The sequence below is a fragment of the Oryza glaberrima genome, chromosome 1, assembly GCF_000147395.1.
Source record: "Oryza glaberrima chromosome 1, OglaRS2, whole genome shotgun sequence".
NCBI lineage: Eukaryota > Viridiplantae > Streptophyta > Magnoliopsida > Poales > Poaceae > Oryza > Oryza glaberrima.
In genome coordinates this window covers 27,361,010-27,383,910 of record NC_068326.1, presented here as the reverse complement: position 1 = coordinate 27,383,910, position 22,901 = coordinate 27,361,010, and the positions used below count along the sequence as shown (strand labels likewise).

Here is a 22,901-nt window from a genome sequence, read left to right as displayed (position 1 = left end):
CGTTTTAAGACGAAATTAATTGATGCTATGAACATTTAATTAAATCGGACCCGGTGACAGCCTTATGATATGATACTACACGCCAACTACTCCCTTGGTGTACGTGACACCGTTGTCCCAGATCATTAATGAAGAAGCCTGGAGGACAATGGCCATTTTTTATTTGCGACGGGGCTATAAACTATCATGGACGTACTCCTCCGTCCAAAAATAGTTATCTTTCTATTTTTTTAGAACAAATTAAGATTTAACACGCAAAGAATATATTACCCCTTATTTGAATGAAAGTAAAACAGTGATAAAGGTATAATAGGTAGAAATTTGAATTTGAGGTGACTGATGTGACTAGTATTACTCTAAAGTGACAAGTATTGTGGAATTTAAACTTTAAAAAGACAACTATTTTAGGACAAGGAACTACCATACAATATGACAATGAGATCTTTAGTAGGTAAAAAAAATATCATTAAAGATAGTAAAAGAAGATGCCACTAATACTAGTTCAAAGGTAAAGATAAATAGAGAGAAGAAAAGAAACAAATATAACAAAGTAGTCATGGTATTATTAACAGAACACTAGAGGATATATCGCGTTTAATTTATGGATATAGGAATTAGTATTAGTGGCGCTAAGTTATGTTGACATTTTAATCTTTCATAAATAAAATGTGAAAAATATATGGCAACATATCCTATGCACACAGGCCCTTACGTGTACACACGTGCACACCAACTAAAAAATGTCACCAAAAAATCTAGAAAAAATCATACACATACTTTCAATTGTATTACACCTAGGGTTAAAATCTTAACGTCAAATTCATTATATTTTAGCCGTAACAAAAAAAACAAAAAATCTGACAGTTTTAAGGTTGCAATTTTGTCAGAATTTTATCTTTTTTGTTATTCTCTATGTAGAATGAATTTGAAGATGCGACTTTGCACGTAGATGTAATACTATTGAAAGTATATGTATGAATTTTTCTAGAATTTTTTGTGATAATTTTTAGTTGGTGTACACGGTGTGTACATGTGAGGGCCTGTGTGCATAGGATACGCTCCCAAAATATATATGCTCTTACGTGAGAAAAATATAATGCTAACCGCATATCCTGCTATTAGCTGATTCAGTGGTAGTAGGTGATTCTAACTTGATGACGATATTCGGAGACTACTAGGGCCTGTGCATCTGGTGTAGTGGTATGGTATTATAGGTGTGTTTAGTTCCTAAAAAAAGTTAAAAGTTTGGGGAAAGTTGGGAGTTTGGAAAAAAATTTAAAAGTTTATGTGTAGAAAAGTTTTTGATGTGATATGATGTGATGGAAAATTGGAAGTGTGGGGTAGTTGGGGGTGAATTAAACACGGCCATAGTACCCTTCCACGATACCGAGTCAGGTTCTATTTTCCGGATGCACATTTTTTTCAATGCAACTAAGTACTATCTTAACCCGCATTTTCGTTTTTGCATGTGCTATCTCTGCCCACATTTTCACTTTTGCTCGCACCCATGCCATATGCATATCACATTACCATTTTCCCTGCCATGCCATATGCATATCTTTTCTTTTACTAACCGGCACATAACAGTATCAATTTAATTGTATAGAGTATGATTAAAAGTATTTACAAAGAGTTCGAAAAGGAAATAATTATATAAGTGTTTTTATGGAAACTAAGGTAACATATTCATAAGTCTTTTTGCTCCCGGTCGTGCCCAAGTTTTTCCTTCTCCCTTTATCTTAGAGGCACATATTAATGCTTTTAGAGAAACTTCAAGGATGACGCATGCTGATGGAGTATGCACACAAATTAGTGTTCTGCCTTAAGTAGTAAATGTAACATGTATGATATTCATTTAATTACATATTCAATTGTTGATCACTGAAACACATAATTGCTTGTGTATATCTACATCATTCGTCAATACACACAAATCAATATCTACCTGTTCGTCCAAATATTCACGGGGAACAATCAACGTCTAGCTGATCATTCCCCTTGATTATTGTACCCATGAACTTACCCAAGAACAATCAGATAGTAGAGCTGATCGTTCCGGCACAGCGCCCATCGAAGCCAGCTAGACGAAGCTTGGCACCCTCTCAATTCACGATTTCTCACATGGAGCTGGAGCCACCGGGAGCTCTGCCGTGCTCCTCGGCATCGACGAATTCGGTGATCCTCTCCAGGAGCACGTCGAAGTCGTCCTGCGCCTTGAGGAGGCTCATCCGCGTGTACCGAGCTTCAGCCTCGGATAAAGTGCCGGACCGCGAGATGATCCCCGCCGCCAGCAGCGTCTCGTAGCAGTCGACGTCTTCGTCCCACTCGCATTTCACCCACGCGTAGGCTGCCCATCAGGGGGAGACCAAACAAGCCAACACATGAGCACAAAGATTTTGGTTGACAGAAATTGATTTTGAGTGTTAGCGAGCGAGACAAACTGATCACCTGGCGATGGCTCTTTGATCCGGTTGAAGTAAGTGCAGTACTGGGGCGGTATCTTCTGCAGCGAGATCCGGGTGGACCGCGACACGACGGCGTTGAGCCTTCGCCATCGGCTCCTCATCACGTCATAGCCGAAGGCGAAGATGTCCTCCTTGCCGTGCAGGTTGGCCAGTATCACCTTTAGGATCTTCAGCATCCGGAGCTGGGTGTCCCGGGACGCGCCCATGATGCTCTGCTCTACGTACGAAAGTGCTCTTTTCGCCACCTTCTCGTCCCTTATCAGCGCCCATCTGCGCAACGCACAGCACGGTATGACGTATATGTAGTGTACAAGTTTTTGCGTCGTTGTGTTCACGTGTCGCTTGCAATGTCAGGCTTAATTTGAGGGCGTGTACCCGAATCTGCTGCCGGCGTGGCCGGAGAGCTTGGAAGCGGTGAAGAGCATGACGTCCTCGTCGGCGGGCGCCGGGATGTGCGTCAGGTGAGGCCAGTAGTACGCGTGGTCGACGATCGCCGACGAGCCGGCGAGGACGGGCTTGCGCAACGCGGTGTCGGGGTTGTTCGGCGAGGTGACGAACTCGATGAAGCCTTTGGTGGAGTTTCGCGAGCCGTTGTTTGACCACGTAGCGGTGGTGCCGTCCCATCTGTACTCCCGGCCGTCAAACATGTCGGTTTGTGACTTGTACGCCTACACATATCATCGATCAAAGCAGTTCACTTCAGCACGACTTAATTAACTGAGATCATCGTCAATGGCATGGTTCGCATGCAGGTTGTCAGCGTGTGGTGGTGTTTGGAATCACGGACCGGGTAATACGGCACGGTGGCGACGACGCTTGCCGGCGGCGAGTCGGCGTTGCCGTCGGGGGAGAGCGCGTACACCAACGCGTTGATGAGCTGCATGGAGCCGGCCCCGAAGACCAAGTACTTGTCGTCGACGACCGCGTTGCCGACGGCCCTGTGCAGCAGCCGGATGTGGCGATCGAGCTCGACGGAATGGAAGCGGCCGCCGGTGGTGATGTAGCTCAAGCGGTGCCACCCGGAGAACACCACGGCGCTGGCTGCCGCGTGCCGTCTCCAGTACGGCTCCAGGAACAACGGGTTCCCGCTGCACAAAACCATTGCAGGATTAGTGTTAGGGAGTACGTGCCGTGCTACGTACCAGCGGCTGTGCTACACATTCTGTACGGAATGATAGCTCATTTGAGCATTTGCAATGTGGGGGCCCCAAACCAGAGAGAAGAATAAAAGACCGACTCTACACATTGTATGGACCTTTTGCATAGATACACCTAAAGGAGAGAGGGGAAATGATCTCGAGTCAAATACCAGGAGAATACTAGTACACGCGCCCGGTTAGACAAGAAAAATAAAAATGCGGCGCTGCTACTGCTACATCTTCCTCCCTCGTTCCCATCTTAAATAATTTTTATTTTAAACTAATTGTCCCATCTATAATCCGAGTTGTATTCTTCATAATTAAATCTTTACAACAAGATATCACATGATTATGTATATTCTAATAAAAAAAATATATATTTCAATATGTTAAAATTTAGTGTTTCATACGTGATGACGATATGTTTCAATGTGTGTTCCATAAGTATGCACATGTGGTAGAGTTTAGGATCCTTAAGTAAATTATATATTGTGGATGTTCTTAATCTCACACGCGCCAGTTAAAACTGATATATTGGGCTGGTCTGTCAGTATTTCCGGTAAGACCCAGGTTAAAACAGATTTTACTTGAGCCAGGTTTGTACGGCCCAAATATTGACATTTAGTCCTTGTTTAGATACGGCCCAGCCACATGTGTGGGCAACGATTGTTTTGACTCGACCTGTATAATGCTAGACCGCAGAGACAAACAAAAAAAAAATTAACCTGATCTCTCGATATTTTCCAGCGATGACGTAAAATCCTACTTCTAGAACTAGAAGTAGTCATGGAAGAAGATTAATTTGGGCTGGAAGATTAATTTAAACTATTACTTAAAAAATATTTGTACGTTGCAACAGAAAATATACTAATTTGAAATTATGCCACCATGCATGAATAATTAATATTCGGTCACAACTGATTGTGACGCCGACTTGTGTACATCCATCACCCGATCACGGAAATTGTTAGTTTAAGCTTCATGATAAAAAAAATCCTAAATTGTCACATCACTTATGATAGGGAAAATAATGACACGAAATTATAACCCACTTTGGTTCAAAACTGATACCATATCATGAAAAATATCTAGTTAAAATTTCCGATGGTTCTTTTTAGTTGGGAACATTTTTTCTAGTTGATTTTATTGGGTTGTTATGACTTAATTTCTTGTGCTCGTCTTCTCCTCGTGTACTTTGTGGCCTTGATAAGCTGACGTTCTGTTTCTAATATTTTTCTTTGGAGTTTGGTTCGGTAACACAGGGCCACAAAATACATGATTCTGTTGATTGCTTTTGTTGCGAACAGTATTGGCTTCCACTCACCGTCAGTTTTAGAAGCGGGATCATGTATGCAGAGATGCGAACAGTATTGGAATCAGTAGTCGCTAGGAATCAGGATACGGGGTGATTAGAGGAATCATAAACAGGATTATGTACCAAAACGGAAGAAACAAATAAAATAGATCAGGACTCAAGGAGCGACGGATGAAGAGGCATGAGTACAGAAAACTCTTTAATTATTATAATAGGTAAAGACTGTAGTATTAATTATTGTGGTGACAGGATGGTTAGATATGTTTCATGTGAAATTGTTGGGGCAAGAAACACCTCTTGCAAGGACATTAATTTGGGCAATAACATTAACTTAAACTATGGGAGTACCTATTTTTTTATAGAACTAGTATGCAATAAATAGTGGAACTATCAAACAGAGGTGCACTGGTAGTGGTTACTGCAGCTGGGGTTGGAGCTTAGATTCAAGTTGAAATGAGGAACAATTATGACTATAAATAGCGCAGACACTACATACAATTTCTGTTTGTAAGGATAGTTTTTTTTTCCCTTTTCAATATGTAAACCAAGTTTGGAATTACAATTTTATGGTATAATAGGCGGCTAGCGTATAAAGATTTTCAGATTTTTTTTTTCACAACTATTTCATCTATATATTGAACTATCTTATTGATGATATTTGAGATTTAATAACAAATCGTGGGATGCCAAAGGGATAAAATAACCGGTTCCGCATGGACAAGAATATCCGCCGGCCGCGGATGCGCCCCTTGCCATGGCGCCTGAAGCCCTGAACACTCGGAGGCTCGGAGCAAGATGATTGATAATTAATCCTATTCGGCAGCCATCGCCATGTGCCAACGTACGTGTGCAGTAGCCAAGCCAAGGCACCAGCCAAGAAGATCTGAAGAACACGAGAGCCAAATTAGTTACCTGTCGGCGTCGGCGGTGCAGTTGGGCGTCCGGACGGAGCAGTCCGGCCCGGAGAAGCAGCGGTTGCACTCGCACCCGGGCCGCCCATCCTCGCTGGTGACGCCATCCAGGAACACGTTACCGTGGCCGGAGCAGTCGGCGGCGGCCACGGCCTCGGCCTCCCTGGCCGCCTGCAGCGCCCAGCTCAGCCCGTCGCCGAGCCGCTCCGGCGTTGCCGTCGGCGAGGACCTGAGGAGGTGGTGCGCGAAGAAGACGGCGTTGAGCAGCAACGACGAGCAGAGGAGTGCGTGGAACGCGAGCCCTGCAGATCCCAGGCTCTGTGACCTATGCCGTCCCGTCTCCATTGCTTTCCTGTCTCGGGGTGTCTCCAATGACCTCACCGTCGGCCACTGGGCCACTGCACTGTGAGCCTGTGAGCCTACCGGTTTATTAATCGGTTTCTAGCACAGCGCGTGTGGCCCCAGCTTTGGTTCGATTATAAAATCTGTGCTTATAAAATATTTTGTCCAAATCGGAGTTGTGATCGCGTGCAGGTAATTCTTTCATACAAAGTACAATATTTTCGATTTGAACAGTCCCCGTCAATTATATGTTTTTCTGAGAAGTTTGAGATGCGTTTTTTTGACAAATCAACAACGATTCTATATATATATATATATATATATATATATATATATATATATATATATATATATATATATATATATATATATATATATATATATATATATATATATATATAGAGTACGCTTGACTATAAGGATGGGACGTAGTTTTATTTTTCTAATTACGCGGTATATACGTACGCACACACTGACACACACCATCTATCTATCTATTATATTATTAAGACAACTCGAAAAGAAGGCACCACATTCACTGTGGAGGTTAGAAATTCCCACATTAATCGAAGAAAAAGAAAAAAATTTACACCGCTAGATCATGATAGACTTATAGTTTAACCGTTAAGATTGATCGGAATAGTATAAGTAAGAAAGAGTACATGACAAATCCTACTCAAACTATGTAAAAAAAAAATACTATACAGCAAAATAAAAATTTTGTTCGGACTGTGATGGCCCAACCGGACAGAGGGCTGACAACGTTACTTTTGTCCCTGAAGAAACTTACCCAAAAAAAAAAAAGGAAAATCAATCTGTTTCCTTGGCACTTACCGCATACAACAAAAAAGAGACCTGCCAGCTAACAATCAAACTCACTCAGCCAACCAATGCCTCCTTTCCTTGCGCAGCAGCGCGTGATTTAGTCAGCCACGCGCCCACGCGCACGCACACGATGTCATTGAAAGGCAAGTTTAGTATGATCAAAATTTTGTTAAGTAAGAAGTTTAATTGTTTTGTTGGTTGTAGATTGAAAGACAAAAATATATTCCTACTTTTTCTTGCATTTGGAGATAATTTTGTGGTTAAAGAATACTATAAATATCAAATATTACATAATGAGGTATAGAAATTATCAAGACATCAAGATCAAGGTCAGTATTTGGCAGCCTGCAATGTTCGATCATCAATTCTCCACCATATTCTATCTAAGAATTAATTCACATTTGCAGGGCTAAAAAAACCACATTTAATCAAAAGAAAACAGACATATTACCAAGGCACGGCAAATAAGGCGGCATTCAACGACGGCTTGCAGGAATTTTTAAAAAACTATAAAAAAATCCTATCAATAATACGGATCTTACCGGTGTAGTGAGATGATAAAGAAGAGAAGCAATGGGCAGGTGAGCGTGCGCAAACAAATGAGATAGGAGGCAGTTGCCACAGGAGTGCATGCCGAGGGTGGTAAAGTAAATAAAAAAATAATTATAAGAGTTCGAGTAGAATTACAATTTATAAATGAAAGAAATATCACAATAAGAAATATTTATTTTTGAAAAAAAATAGTCCATACAGACCACAACATGACAAATTATAATAAAGACAAGAGAATAGACCCATAAAAAATTAGAGTGGTGTAGGTAGATGGGACATCTAAAAACTATAAACAAAACCTTAAATAGAATATCAATGATAATTAAGAGGAGGGACGACGAGCAGGTCGTTAAGCAGCACGATCTTGACGATTGGAGGGATTTCTAGAAAGTAAAAAAAAACTCTCAATTATAATCATATTCGATTTTCAAATCTCAACGATAATAAAAATGGGAGGCAGCGGACAGGCCAAAGAGGAGTATAGCGGCGGCGTTTGGCGAGACTTCTAAAAATTATAAAAATGAAACCCAACAATACAATGAACTCTAAAACCACAAGGTCAAATTTGTAGAGGTTCCAGGAAGGATGAATGAAAGCATTGGTAGATCGAGCAAGTAAATAAAACGATGACAAAGAAATAAGGCGTAGTGATTAGCATGACTATTAAAAGCACCGGGATGATAAAGTCGGTCTTTCAATGTTCTAACAGATAGTTATTTAACAAATTTTAAGTAAAATCATATGTAAAAAATAGATAATTTTGTATGGGTGCTAGCCGCGCAATTGCGCGGGCCACCCAGTTATACTAAATAGACCAGGACAGGGTAGTTGATCAAACTCTCTGACCTCATTCATGGAATTATTGGGCCGGATTAAACACTAATCACTAATGCTGTGGGAGAATTACCGTGGTGGTTTTCTTCCCGGTATATACTGATTTAATCTGAAAAGTGAAATGATATTATATTAAAGCGGGCCCTCTAGCAGCCATATGATAAGAACACTCCAACCACTTAATTATTTGCTGTCCCCTGATCTCAGGGACATCAAATAATGTTCGATACTAAATGCAAACAATTACTACATTTGCAGCACTATATAAATTGATGAATTAAAAAAAATCACCGGTTGGATCACTTTTTATTGCTAAAATAAAACTTTAAAACATTCTTAAACCAATCTTTTCACTTTGAATCAGGTAACCTTATCATTTTTAATATTGGAACACCCTTCACGCAACTCTCTTTACTATTCATATAAACCCTTTATTACAGTGAAGATAAGGCATTACATGGATAGGGAAGCTCACTGGTATATTAAAACATATTTGTTTGAGGTTGTTAATGAGTGCTGAAGAAGTTATTTAGGGTGATCCAAACAAAAAAATAGCAAAGTTACCCCATCCAAAGTAAAAGAATTAATTTAAATATATCTAAAGTGAAACTTTGATAATAAAAGATGACCAAAATTATAATTCACTCTAAATAAAATAGTACTACATGACACATCATCACAGTCCGATGGTTAAGAAATTAATGCAAGCAGACCATTCACAAAGTAGCGAGAGTACATATAAGGGAAGGAGTAAATTTCGTAAAACTAAAATAATACTTTTTAAAATTATGAAACTATTCATTTGTTATGAAATATCATATTTAATCAATAATATTCTATAGGATAGATATAACAAAGGCAGTGGATTGTCTCACGTAATTTTGTGCTGTGTTACACTTTACATGACAAACTTTTAGCTTCCATTTCATATATGAGTTTTATAAGGAGAGTTCAATTTAATATATAACTCTTTAATATATAGTATTTCTATAGACACAATTGCATGTTGTACACAACTACACGGTTAATCTAGACCCACAATGCATTATGTTTTTTTCCATTAATTTTTTTACAAATACCTTATGAAAATATTGATGTTTAATGGCAACATTATTTCCACGAAACCTTGTTTATCTCTACATAACCATTGTTGGTCATAACGAAATACATAGAATGAATTGAAAATTGACCATTCTGATGTAAATTAGAACTAAACATATATTTGCTTGAGATGGATATCCTTGTTATTTGCAAACAGATCATGTTATAGAAGTAAATTCTGACCAAACAAAAGTTGATGAAATGATATATTGTGAGGTATAAAACTCATGATAGCCTTGTGACTCTTCTGTATCAATATATATGTGGCAAAGCTTTTGCTCTTTTTTAAAAAAAGATAGCCTTGTGACAAAATCAGTGCTAAATATTACGATGATCAGGTATAAGTATATTGGAAGTGTAGGTGCTTGTATGTTTTTTTTTAAAAAAACATACCTTTCTCATCCTTTATTTAAACAAAGTCCCTTCTTTAGACTAATAGAAAATAAATTTTCTGTTCATGAAAAAAAAACATGCAAAATACTCAAGCATATAAACGTAAAAATAAAACCATATAAAATAACAAAATCCCAACTAAAATAAACGAAAACTACACAGTCTAGCGCTACGATTTTAGGCTTAGTAATATGTAATTTGTATTTTTTTAATAAATTTTAAGGCATTTAAAATCCAGTAGCAAATACCAAACATATGGTTTTTAATAAGCACGATAGCTAAAACTATCATATCGTAATATTACAACTTAAATATGTATATTTGTTTTATCTACAACCAAGATAATAAATAGCGTATAGTAAATTGGTAGCGGATTAGTGACTGGGTAGCGGATTGCGGATAGCGGGCGCTATTGCGGACACTAAGTTTCAATAGCAAAATTAAGAAAAATAACCATAAATTTAGATTTTATATCAAGATTAACATCAAGTTTCACTTAAAAATTAAAATTTAAACTGCATGCTTAATTACTTCTACATTTCATAACATAAAAATTATGGAATAACATATTAATATATAAGATAAAGAAGGCACATTGTACTAAGTTATTCTATCCATATGTAAAGAACATCATTTTAGCATTATAGAGATCTAACAAAGTCAATAACAGACTGTATAGCGGTCGCGAAACGCTATAGCGGCCGCTAAGTTCCAATACGCTACATGTAGTCCGCTACGATCGCTATTTATTACCTTGTCTACAACTACTTTAAAAGTACAATCCTGCTCTCTTCCCTAGCGTGCGTAGCACGAGAAAATCCTGTAAACTGAACCGGCCCACCTCTACCCCGTATCATCAGTTAATTACCCTCCTACCCTCACCGTTTTTCTCAGTTTTTTTCAATTTCTTTTCTCCTCTAGATAGCTGACACATTGCTTTATTAGTACAGTGCTCCTCAATTAGACCAGAAAAACCTGCAGCAGGCTGTTTAACCGGTCAAAATTACTTTAAATCCCATGAAAAATCTGCCGTTGAAATGCACAGGTATATCACTGTATTATATCTTTATCTTTACATATTATAAAATATAAAAATTGAAGATGTTTTTGCATATACTTTGGTACGTTATCCGTGTATGAGTCGGTTTTTAAGTTCGTTCACTTTTGGAAATATAGATCAGTATTTGAGTCGGGTTTTAAGTTCGTTAGCTTTTGGAAATATGGATGGAGTTGTATAAGAAATCTCTACCTCTACTATTATAAAAAAATAAAGATGTTTTTGTTGGTACTTTTGGTACGTCATTTGTGTTTGAATCGGTTTTTAAGTTCAATCACTTTTGAAAATACATATCCGTGAGTTGGTTTTTAATTGTGTTCGTTTTTAGAAATACAGAAGGAGTCATATACAAATCTCTTTAAAAAACTTGCATGCTAACTTGAGATGATCGGACCCCTAATTGCGGCTCATGATTTTGTAAAAAATATATCTAAGCGAATTCTTACAGTTAATTTCACTTTAGCTAAACCGTACAACAACAATAAGATTAAAATATCCTTCACCCATTGCAACGCACGGGCATTTTTCTAGTATTATAAAAGTTTAAGATGTTTTTGGCAAGAATTTTGGTACGTCGTCCGAGTATAATGCGATGTGCAGTCCGATACCCTCCCCGTGCATTTTTTTTTTTGCGATTTTTGGCCTTATTTTCCAGTCTGATTCCCTCCCGTGCACTTTTTTGCGATTTTTCTAACAAAAAACTAAAAGAATCAAACTCTAATCCAACAAAATAAAATCAGAAGAGAGATCCACAAAAGAACTCAAATACACCATAAAAAAAATCCACAAGCAGATCAACCAATTGCTCCCAACCCCTTTGCCCAAAATCACAAAATCACTCAATTGCAATCCCAAATCAAAATCAAGAATCCCCCACAAAATCAACATCCCAAATAAAAAAAAAACCAAACCCTAACCCTAGCCGCCTCCCACAGCAGTCCTCCCCGTGGTCGTCGCCGCCGCCGCCGTCGTCGTCTGCCGCTATGGTCGTCATCGCCGTCGTCGTCATCTGCCGCCGCCGTCGTCGTTGCCATTGCCGTTGTCCGCATCACCGCCTTCCACCGCGACCAGCTCCCGAGCCCACCGCCGCTCCTGGCCGCGTCGCCACACCAGGAATGGGGCCGACACCGCCACTGCCGTCAGATCCGCCACAGGAGGGAGGCGAAAGGGGTCGGATGGAGCCGCCACCGCCTGATCCGTCCTCGGCCGCCACCATTGCGGCCGGATCCACCTGCGGTCGCCGTTGCCGGACCCATCACGCGAGAGGCGTGAGAGAGGGCGAGGGGAATGACGGTTGGGAGGAAGAGAGGGAGATGAAGCGGCGCCGCCGGTGGGTGGAGGGGGAGCGGCGCCGCTGGGGAAGGGGAGGAGGAGCGGCGAAGGGGGAGAGGTGGCACCAAGAGAGAGAGAGAGGCGGCTCGCGGACTCGCGGTGGGGTAGGAAAGGAGATAGTGAATGAGGGTTAGGATTAGCGGTTTTGATGGATTCAGAATCGATCTGAGCCGTCAATGAAAATGAACGGCTCAGGTTGATCCGCGTCGGGCCGGCCTCCCTTCCTGGGTTGCAATACTGCTGGGATGCTGAGCCGCGCGTGCGAATGCCCTAGCAAGCCGGCGGGTCTAACCTCTAAAGAGGCCTTTTCTTCTTTTTTTTTTTTGAACTTTCATTATTTCTCTAGAAATATATTTTTTTTAAAGGCCCATATCATGAAAAACTCAACCCTAATAATATAATATTTTATATTTGGTAAAATTTTAGTTTACCCGTTGCAACGTACGGGTATTTTTTTCAGTGTTATATAAAAAAAAATATCTATGCTACTATTTCATTGTTGGTCCGTTCTAACGGTTTTCTACTTCTTGTTGTTTCCTATATACGCGCGGAAAAGTCAGCTAAAATCTGCTCTTATTCCACGAACCATCGAAGTCGAGCCACCAGTCACCACAAAAATACTGCTAGAGGGAAGAGAGAGAGATTCCACTAGATTCTTATATTCACTAGTCTATTGCGATGAGAAAATTATAACCCTGATTCCCCGAGATTTTTTGATGGACTGATTCCCCAGTTGCTATGCGGGGACAGCGTAGTTGATGATTCCTTGTCTCTCATCGTGACGTGAGGAAATTGTACGTAAAGCTGCAGGCTTGTAGCTTTCCGATCCGAATGGCCGTGAAGCCGCCCTTGACTAGTCTCTATCTCTATCTCTACTATTATAAAAGATAAAAATATTTTTAACGGTTTCTTTATGTCATCAGTGTTGAGTCAGTTGTTAAGTACGTTCGCTTTTAGAGATACATATCCGTATTTGAGTCGGGTTTTAAGTTTCTCCGCTTTTAAAAAATACATGAGTTATATAAGAAATTTCTTAAAAAAACCTCATATGCTAACTTGAGATGATCGAACTCCTAATTGCAGCTCATGATTTTTTCAGAAAAATATATATTCAAGCGAATTCTTACAGTGAATTTCGTATAACAATAATAAGATTAAAATAGTCTTCTATATATTATCTCACAAGACGATAATTTTGAGAATATACCACTCAATTAGCGCGCCTTTTAGGTTTTACCAACTAATCAACGCATTGTACTCCTTCCTTCCCTAAATGTTTGACGCCGTTGACTTTTTTAAATATGTTTGACCATTCGTCTTATTCAAAAACTTTTCTGAAATATGTAAAACTATATGTATACATAAAAATATATTTATCAATGAATCAAATCATAGAAAAAGAATTAATAATTACTTAAATTTTTTAATAAGACAAACGGTCATATATATTTAAAAAATTCAACGGCGTCAAATTTAGAGAGGGAGGGAGTATAATTTAACATTAGTATTTGGTAGCATTTTCTCAAAAATTGCTAATGGGCGTTTGCTGTGATCCTGGTGGAGCGATGGGTTTTTTTTTTCTTTTCCTTTCTAGCCTAGGCTCGCGCACCGCAACCATTTCCTATTTCTTTGCTTTCACCGTTTTGCTGTTAGAAATTGCTTCGAATTTTGTTGTTTTCTCTTTTTTATTGTTATCGGTTTTGATGGAAGCAAGTTAGTGCATATCTCTCTTTTTTTTTTCTTTTGTTGCTGACAAAGACGTGCATGTACTGCATAACTACATATTAAACTTTTGGAAAAAGTACGAATTACCGTCTTGAACTATCGCGGTTGGTCGAATTACCCCCTAAACCTGAAAATCGGACATCGTTTACCCTGAACTTTCAATATCGGACAAATTACCCACCTCGACCCAATCCAGAGCGATTTTGTCCTACGTGGGCGTATACGTGGCAATCCAGTCAGCGTTTTATTTTTTTTTTTGTTGGTGGGGTCCACCTGTCTCTCTCTCTTCCCCTCTCTCTCGGGCCGTCGGGCGCAGGTCAGCGCACGGCGCCGCGCGGGTGCAGGTGGTGGGCGGCGGCGGCGGGTCGATGAGCTCGGCCGGCTCCGGTAGCAGCGGCGTGTTCGCTGCAATTTCATCGCTCCATCCATGCCACCACCGCTGCTGCTTTTTTTTTTTTTTTTTGCGTGGTTGTTGAATCCGCTGGTCCTGCGTGGTCGCGTGTGGTGTGTGTTGTCCTCTCGCTGGTTTTGACGACCTTTTCTTCCTCGATGCCGCTGTAGGTGGCCGGCGGTGAGCAGGAGGAATCATCTCTAGTGTTCTTGTCTCTGAGGAATTTTGATTCTCTCTGTGAAGGGATTTGGTGTGTTCCTGCTGCTACTGGTGCTCCAGATGCTTCCCACCAACAGGAACAGGCCCAGGCAGAGGACTGCCAGATCTTGGTATTTCATGAGCCGGCGGGTCGACGAGCTCGGCCGGCTCCAGTGGCAGCGGCGGCGGCGTCGGGACATGGAGCAAGACGGCAGCGGCGACGACGCTGCTCGGGCAGCCGCCAGCCACCGCATTAGCAGGAGGGGGCTACGCCCGTGTCCCCCTGCTGTCGCGCCGCCCTCCCGCGCATCGATGGAAGGTGAGGCCGCGTCGGCTGCTGCTCCTCTGCTCCCACGACGAAGACCCGCCGTCGCGTGGCTCGCCGCCGTCCTCGGCCCCCCCTTCGCGCCACCAGTTGGCTCCGCCCCCGCGCGCCGCAGTCCTCAGCTCGTCGTCGTCGGTTGGTAATGGAGGTGAGGGGAGAGAGGAGGGAGAGAGAGGGGGGATTAGGGAAAGAGAGAGAAGAGAAAGGGTGAGAAAATGACAGGTGGGCCTCACTGACTGAACTGCCACGCGTACGCCACGTAGACCAAAACCATCGCGGATTGGGTTGAGGGGGTAATTCGTCTGGTTTGCATAGTTAGAGGTGAATAATGTCTAGTTTTATTGTTCATGAGATAATTCGTTCGACCACGATAGTTTGGGGGCGTAATCCGTACTTTTTCCTAAACTTTTCTATGCAGCTACCTTCTTGTCCTGTTTTTGGCCCTTTTTGATTTTTTTTAATTCGTTTGAAATTCATGTATAGAAACTTTTTATATCTAAATTTTATATACATAAAATTTATAGGCCAAAGTTCATGTGTACAAAGTTTCTACGTATAAAGTTTATACATGTGAAGTTTGTACGTTAAAAGTTCCTACTTACAATAGGATTTGAAGTCACCCAAAACCAATAAAAAAAATATGAAGCAACTAGATGTGCTTATTAGGGATATGTTGGGTAACAGGCTGACATAAACCAATACAAACAAAGTATATCTAAAACTAAAAAGAAAAATAAGCACGTGGATGTTCACCTGAAAATGCGTCAGTGGAAAACAGAAATATTATATTTCTGGTTTAAAATAATTTCCTTTCTTTTTTGGTATATTTTTACTGCACGTGGGCCCGCGTGCTACAGGCCAGCGAGGGAGGCGAGCTGGTCGCGTTCAGCGATCGACCATGTATTACAGTATTAGAAGCACCCACTTTCTCCTCCTTTTCTCTAGTTCTTGGTTTTCTTTTCCATTTCATTATTTTTCTCAGTTTTGGAGACATTTTTGCCCCTAGCTAGCCCCACATATCAGATCCAAAGAGAGAGAGAGGAGATAGGGTCGATCGATCCATCCATTGTTTGGCCCATGCGTTGCCGTCCCAATACCGAGTGTCGCCACCTACCGCCAAGCACCTGCGCCCCCAACACCGTGCGTTACTGCCCCTGCCGTTGCGCGCCTATGCACTCGCCATCGGGCGCCTCTGCGTCCCCACTGTCCCGACTCGGGAGCCACCATCCCCGCCACCAGCCATCTGCACCCTCTACGAGAGCATTACAAAGTATTTACATCATGTACAACGAATCCAAATTTGCTTATCTACCAATTGACTTCGAGAGCAATCCCTGCTGCTACTTTGCCATCATACTCTACCAATTGATTTTGAGAGCAACACTATACAACAGACCAAAAATTCGAAACAAAAAAAAAAAAAGCAATGCCACTTCCTGTTGGTCCTCTTCTTGTACAGTAGGGACCGGCGCTGCTGGTCCTCTTCTTTCACGGCAGAGGCTTGGCTATGCGGAATGCGGTGGAGCCAGCGTGGTGCCGAGATAGGGTTGGCGGTGGCTCCCCTCGGAGTTCTTTAATGAGGTGGCGAGGGACGGCGCTCGGTGGCGGTAAGGGCAGTGACAACCGACAAGACGGTGTCGGGCTGGGGAAGCACATAGCGACGGAAAGATGGTGCTCGGCGGCAGGGGCATGCTTGATGGTGGAGCGGACGACGTTGGGCTGTGGCTAGGGATGCAAGTGGGTAGTCCCGCTACCCGCATAAAAACCCGTTTACTAGTTCATTTCTTATATGATAGTACAATATTTAGAAGAAAAAATGAACTAGAAGTGAGATAAGCGGGCTAAAAAAACCCGCTTGCCTACCCCGTTTGCATCCCTACCTGTGGTGATGGGGCGGTGGTGGGGCCTTGGAGCTCGGTGGTGCTTGGTGGTGAGGGTGACAAACTGACAAATGGATGGATCAATGGAAATATGTTTGGCACCATTGGTTGCAATTTTTTTACATAAGTCGTTGGTCGGTTCACCAGAAAGTTCGTGCGTCGCAAAATTGAAATTACTCAAAAACATTCAATGTGTTTTTGTGCATATGAGAATGAGTTTGACACCATTCTCTCTTTAGATCTGACATGTGTGATAGTAGTGAAGATGGAGAGAATGGATGGAGAACCCTTCCCTTTTGCCTCTTATGAACTCTTTTTTATTCATATGCGACGGAAAATTATATCACTACCCTGGACCTTTTTTATGGGGGTGACATTGCTCTAAGGGTGTTTTAGTTCTTTATTACAGTAGTTAAGATAACACCATATGAATAGAGTTTATTCATGTGCTCGGTTAGGATGAACTTGGCGCATTTAACCTCATCGGTGATCTCTATTTTTTGCCAACGTCATTCTTTTTACGAAACGCCAACGACATTTTGTTTTACTATACTAGGACTTCCTCGTCTTCTGTGAATCCGCTATGTACGCAACCTGCCCTCTCTGTGGGTTATTTAGTGACTCACCGAAGGAGGGTAGATCGGGAGGAGGAGGTGGCAGCGAAGGCAAGAGGACAGATTCACGTCTCCAAGTAGACGGCGGCATAGCATCGTCATAAAGCATGATGCCCATCCTATCAACTTAACAATGAAATCTTTTTGCTCTGTTCACCTTCACCACACACAAAAAATGGTTGTAGACCTGGATGCCCAAAATTGATTTAATTAACTGGTTTACCATCAGACCCAGAAGAACAACCTCCATCCTATCCAGATTAAACGGCTGCCCGCAAAAACCAGAAATTTTATTGGCATTCCTGCACGGCTGGCTGCGCCACTAGCACCAGTCACTCGGCACCACCAACCGAAGATTCCACTGCCCGCGGTTGCGCTCCCTTGTAAAACACATCATATTCAACTTGCTTCGGATCATCCCACCTTCCCGAGGCCTTGAGGCACCAAGTCGCGTTCGGTACAGACCCTACGAATCCCCGTCCGATTCCTGTTATCCTGTACGTTTCTTGCAGCTGCCAACCACCTCGATCGTCGACTCCCCGGGGAAGAGAAGCCTCTGCGTTCGGGCGAGCGATGGAGCAGGGGAGCGAGACGCTGGACGAGCGGCTGCCGCTCCCGTGCGCGAACGGCTGCGGCTTCTCCGGCTCTGCCAACACCCGCGGCCTCTGCTCCAAGTGCTACCGCGACAGCCTCCGCCAGACCGTGATGTCCCAGGCGCCGTCGTCATCGTCGTCCACGGAGCTTCACGGCGCGGTACCGTGCCGGAGGGCATTCCCGTGGACGAGGGGGCGATGCCTCCGCCGCCGCCGCCGCGGGCGAAGACGAAGAGCAGGTGCGCTGCGTGCGGGAGGAGAGTGGGGCTGATGGGGTTCGAGTGCCGCTGCGGCGCCGTGTTCTGCGGCGCGCACCCGCTACTCGGACAGGCACGACTGTGGCTACGATTACAGGGGCGCGCCGGGCGCGACGCCATCGCCCGCGCCAATCCCGTCGTCAGTGCCGACAAGGTCGACAAGCTCTGAAAAAGCTACTACTGCTGGAAACTATTCTAATCCCTCGAGGGGATGTTTCCTCGTTTGCTCAAAAACTATCTAAATGGTTATAAAAAATTCTGGAAAAATTTGACAACATTCATACAACACATATATACAACTTCACAAAATCTTAAGTCCAAACTCAACTCACACGTCGAGATATAAAAAAGACAAATTCAGCGTATGAATAGTAGCGTACTGTTTATATCTAAATTTGTCTTTTTTGTTTCTCGATGTGTAGATCGAATTTGAACATGAATTTTGGTGGACTAGTAGGTATCATTATACTCTACATTGTCAATTTTTTTCAGATTTTTTCACAACTATTTGCATCGAATTTAGAAGAAAAAGATATACGAGGAAATATCCCCTCGAGGGATTAGAATCCACTCCCACTACTGCTCAGTCTTACCAACATTGTCATGGCCAAACCAAATGGTTGCTTCTCGTGCATGATAGAATCGCTACTAATCGGAGTATGCAATATCATATGATATCTGTAATCTGTAGGGATTGAAAATTGATTATTAGAGTTTACCTATTGTGCTGTTTACATTTGATAGAAGTATCATTATCATAGTACTAGCTCGTAGCTCTGCTCTAGTGCTTGACTTGTGTGGAACATAAATCACTTTCATCTCCTCACATTTTCAGAGCACGACAATGTCGTAGGAGATGATTTTATTTTCTGGAAATTGGCTGCCAATTCGCCAAATCTGAATATATTAGCTCAACAATTTGCTCGCTTTACCGTGCAATATTATACGAGTTATTACTTTATATTAACATGAAGAACATGTTTGGTAAATTTAAATGTAAGCGCATCTGGTGTAGTGGTATCATAGTACCCTCCCACGGTACTGACCGGGGTTCGATTCCCCGGATGCGCAGTTTTTAAAATTATTTTAGCAGTTCTAAGTGCCTCTATCTGCTTTCATTTTCCCTTTTCCCTTTTGATTCCAAGAATGACGAGTGCTGAATCAGTAACATGTATGATCTTCATTTATTTACATACTCAATTATTAGTCACTGCAAACATAATCACATAGTGTCCACCTAATTGATTGTGTAGATCCACATAATTACACCTGTCCGTCGAAAGGTCGACAGCGAACGAATGAACGATTAACGCGTAGCTGATCATTCCAGTCTTGATTTTCCACGTTGCCTTGTATTTATTGCCTACAATCAGCTAGCAGCTGATCGTTCCGGCACAATGGCCATCGAAGCCAGCTAGACGAAAGCTTTTGTCCCGGTCCCAATTCACGATTTTCACATGGAGCTGGAGGCAGCGGGAGCTCTGCCGTGCTTCTCGGCATCGACAAATTCGGTGATCCTCTCCAGGAGCATGTCGAAGTCGTCCTGCGTCTTGATGAGGCTCAGCCGCGTGTACCGAGTGCCGGCCTCGTTAACAGTGCCGGTAAGCGAGTTGATCCCCGCCGCCAGCAGCGTCTCGTAGCAGTCGTCGTCTTCCACCCACTCGCATTTCACCCAAGCGTAGGCTGCAGATCAGGGTAGACCAAACACGCCATCGCATCAGCTTAAAGAATTCGATTGAGAGGTAGCGAGAGAAATTGAAATGCCATGATCTGCAGAGATAATGTGCCGTTTTAACCTGGCGATGGTTCTTTGATCCGGTTGAAGTAAGTGCAGTACTGGGGTGGCATCTTCTGCAGCGAGATCCGGGTGGACCGCGACACGACGGCGTTGAGCCTTCGCCACCGGCTGCTCATCACGTCGTAGCCGAAGGCGAAGATGTCCTCCTTGCCGTGCAGGTTGGCCAGTATCACCTTGAGGATCTTCAGCACCCGGAGCTGGGTCTCCCGGGACGTGCCCACGGTGCTCTCCTCGATGTAGGATATCGCCCTGCTCGCGACCTTCTCGTCCCTTACCAGCGCCCACCTGCGTAATGCACGGCACGGCGTATATCGATCAGCTTTGGTGTCGTTGTGTACGTGTCTTGCTTGCAAATGGCATGCAGCTGGGAACTCTGTGGCCCATGTGTACCCGAATCTGCTGCCGGCGTGGCCGGAGAGCTTGGACGTGGTGAAGAGCATGACGTCCTCGTCGGCGGGCGCCGGGATGTGCGTCAGGTGAGGCCAGTAGTACGCGTGGTCGACGATCGCCGACGAGCCGGCGAGGATGGGCTCGTGCAACGTGCTGTCGGGGTTGTTCGGCGAGGTGACGAACTCAATGAAACCCCTGGTGGGGTTCCGGGAGCTGTTGTTGTTTGCCCACGCAGCGGTTGTCCCGTCCCATCTGTACTCCCGGCCGTCGAACATGACGGTCTGTGACTTGTACATCTACATACATATCATCGATCAACACAACTAGTTAGTGAAGTCGCGTATAGATGCTCGTAGGATGTGTCATCGTGAAGTGGTGTTGGGATCACGGACCGCGAAATACGGCACGGTGGCGACGACGCTGGCCGGCGGCGAGGCGGCGTTGCCTTCCGGGGAGAGCGCGTACACCAGCGCGTTGATCAGGTGGGTGGAGCCGGTCCCGAAGACCAAGTACTTGTCGTCGACGACCGCGTTGCCGACGGCCCTGTGGAGCCGCCGGATCTGGCGATCGAGCTCAACGGACTTTAAGTGGCCATCGGTGGTGATGTAGCTCAAGCGATGCCACCCGGAGAACACCACGGCGCTGGCCGCGGCGTGGCGCTTCCAATACGGCTCCAGGAACAACGGGTCCCCGCTGCACAGAGCCATTGCAACAACAACACACCATCAGGACAGGACACTAATGGTTGTGAAAAAAAAAACGGATTGCTATAAAGATGGCGACAGTTTTTTTCACTAATCTCAGTCTGTTTTCAAGTCCGTTAGATTCGTTCGCATGCAAACGCTGCGGCAACCGTATCCACCCGATCTTCCGGTTGGTTTTATATACGGAATTGCTATATCTTAATCGACAGTTTTCTTGCAACGAATATGTCACTTTTCATATTTTATACAAGTTTACACGGTAGTTACACACCACTTAGATATGTAATTAGTATGTAATTTTAGGATTTATATACGTAATTTTAGGACTTACATATGTAATTTTGAGACTTACATTGTAAATACACTAAAATTATATATGTAATTTAAGGATTTACAATGTAAAAACATACCGACTATTTTTTGGTGAAAAATATGGCGCTATAAATATAGCTACTCCCAAAAAAAATCTATTTTTTTATAACATAGGACAGAGAAATAGTAACATCTATCACTTCAGCAAAAATCAATTTCAAGTTTAACTTGTAGTTTTTTTAAAAAAAAGACAAATTTAGAGATTAATAGTACTATATTGTTTGTACGTTGAAATTTCTCTCTTTTTTTTATGTGTGAGTTGAGTTTATGTTTAAATTTTGTGATGAAGTGTTATATGTATATTGTACCAGTGTTAGATATTTTTATGATTTTTTTATAACTATTTGAGTGATGTAAGTGCAAACTGTCCTCGATACCCTCGAGAGTTCAAAAGTATTTCACACCAAAGACAAAGAGGAGGGAAGCTGCGTGCATGCAAGGCGTTGTGGAGCAGCGCGCAAGAGCACGAGCAAGCGAGGAGAGGCCAGTCATTACCCTTGACCGTCGGCGGCGCAGTTGGGGATTCGGACGGAGCAGTCCGGACCGGAGAAGCAGCTGTTGCACTCGCACCCGGGCCGCCCGTCCTCGCCGGTGACGCCATCCAGGAACACGCTCCCGTGGCCGGAGCAGTCGACGGCGGCCACGTCCTCGGCCTCCTTGGCCGCCTGCAGTGCCCAGCTCAGCCCGTCGCCGAGCCGCTCCGGCGTTGCCGGCGGTGAGGCCCCGAGGAATTGGTGCGCGATGAAGACGGCGTTGAGCAGCAACGACGAGCAGAGGAGGACGTGCAGCCCGAGCCCTGCAGACGCCAGGCTCTGTGACCTATGCCATCCTATCGCCATTTTTTCTTTCTGCCTTCCTGTCTCCGGTGGCCCTCTCCGTCCAAAGAGATGGGCCACTGCACTGTGAGCCTGTGAATTTATCGTCATTTTCTACAAGCAGTGTTCGTGTGGAGCAGCTTTTGTTAGATTTCGCGTCGTGCTCAAACAATAAAACCTGTCCAAATCGGTGTTGTGATCGCCGGCAGGTAGTAGTAATTCTTTTCCAGAGATATTTTGACAAATCAATAACGATTTATAGGAGGCCTGATTAGAGTCCCTATCTATACTTCATTACAATGAGAGTCCCTTATAGAACATACTGGCACGTTTTTCAAATCTTAGTATTCGCATTTTAAAAAACCACCTCGTTCACTTCTGTTTTTATTAAAATAATAGTAAAGAAATAGAACACATTTTTTTATTTCCATTTTAAAACATAAACATAAAATCTTTTGATCAACAGATTTCTTCAATATTCACTACAAACTCAACAATGAACACGCAAATCCAATCAATACATTCACCGATTTGAATGTAAACTGGAACATGGTTTTGTTAGTGTTACAAAAG

At 43.1% G+C, this 22,901-nt stretch overlaps 2 protein-coding genes, 1 non-coding gene and 1 pseudogene across 3 annotated transcripts; 2 read left to right on the top strand and 2 right to left on the bottom strand.

The window, feature by feature from the left end:
* Positions 1–1,799: 1,799 nt before the first annotated feature.
* LOC127760366 (tryptophan aminotransferase-related protein 3-like) lies at positions 1,800–6,243 on the bottom strand. Its single transcript, XM_052284606.1, has 5 exons — positions 5,832–6,243; positions 3,253–3,553; positions 2,841–3,133; positions 2,449–2,735; positions 1,800–2,347 (listed from the first exon to the last, which is right to left on the bottom strand). Exons 1-5 carry the CDS (start codon positions 6,173–6,175, stop codon positions 2,118–2,120), a joined length of 1,455 nt encoding a protein of 484 aa, XP_052140566.1. The 5' UTR covers positions 6,176–6,243; the 3' UTR covers positions 1,800–2,117.
* Positions 6,244–17,600: 11,357 nt separating this feature from the next.
* LOC127769080 (zinc finger A20 and AN1 domain-containing stress-associated protein 2-like) lies at positions 17,601–18,973 on the top strand (annotated as a pseudogene).
* Positions 18,974–19,249: 276 nt separating this feature from the next.
* On the top strand, positions 19,250–19,320 carry TRNAG-CCC (transfer RNA glycine (anticodon CCC)). Its single transcript has one exon. It is a non-coding gene; the product is annotated as a tRNA-Gly (tRNA).
* Positions 19,321–19,384: 64 nt separating this feature from the next.
* On the bottom strand, positions 19,385–22,425 carry LOC127769436 (alliin lyase-like). Its single transcript, XM_052295022.1, has 5 exons — positions 22,009–22,425; positions 20,830–21,130; positions 20,438–20,733; positions 20,046–20,332; positions 19,385–19,932 (listed from the first exon to the last, which is right to left on the bottom strand). Exons 1-5 carry the CDS (start codon positions 22,350–22,352, stop codon positions 19,703–19,705), a joined length of 1,458 nt encoding a protein of 485 aa, XP_052150982.1. The 5' UTR covers positions 22,353–22,425; the 3' UTR covers positions 19,385–19,702.
* Between the last annotated feature and the right edge of the window lie 476 nt (positions 22,426–22,901).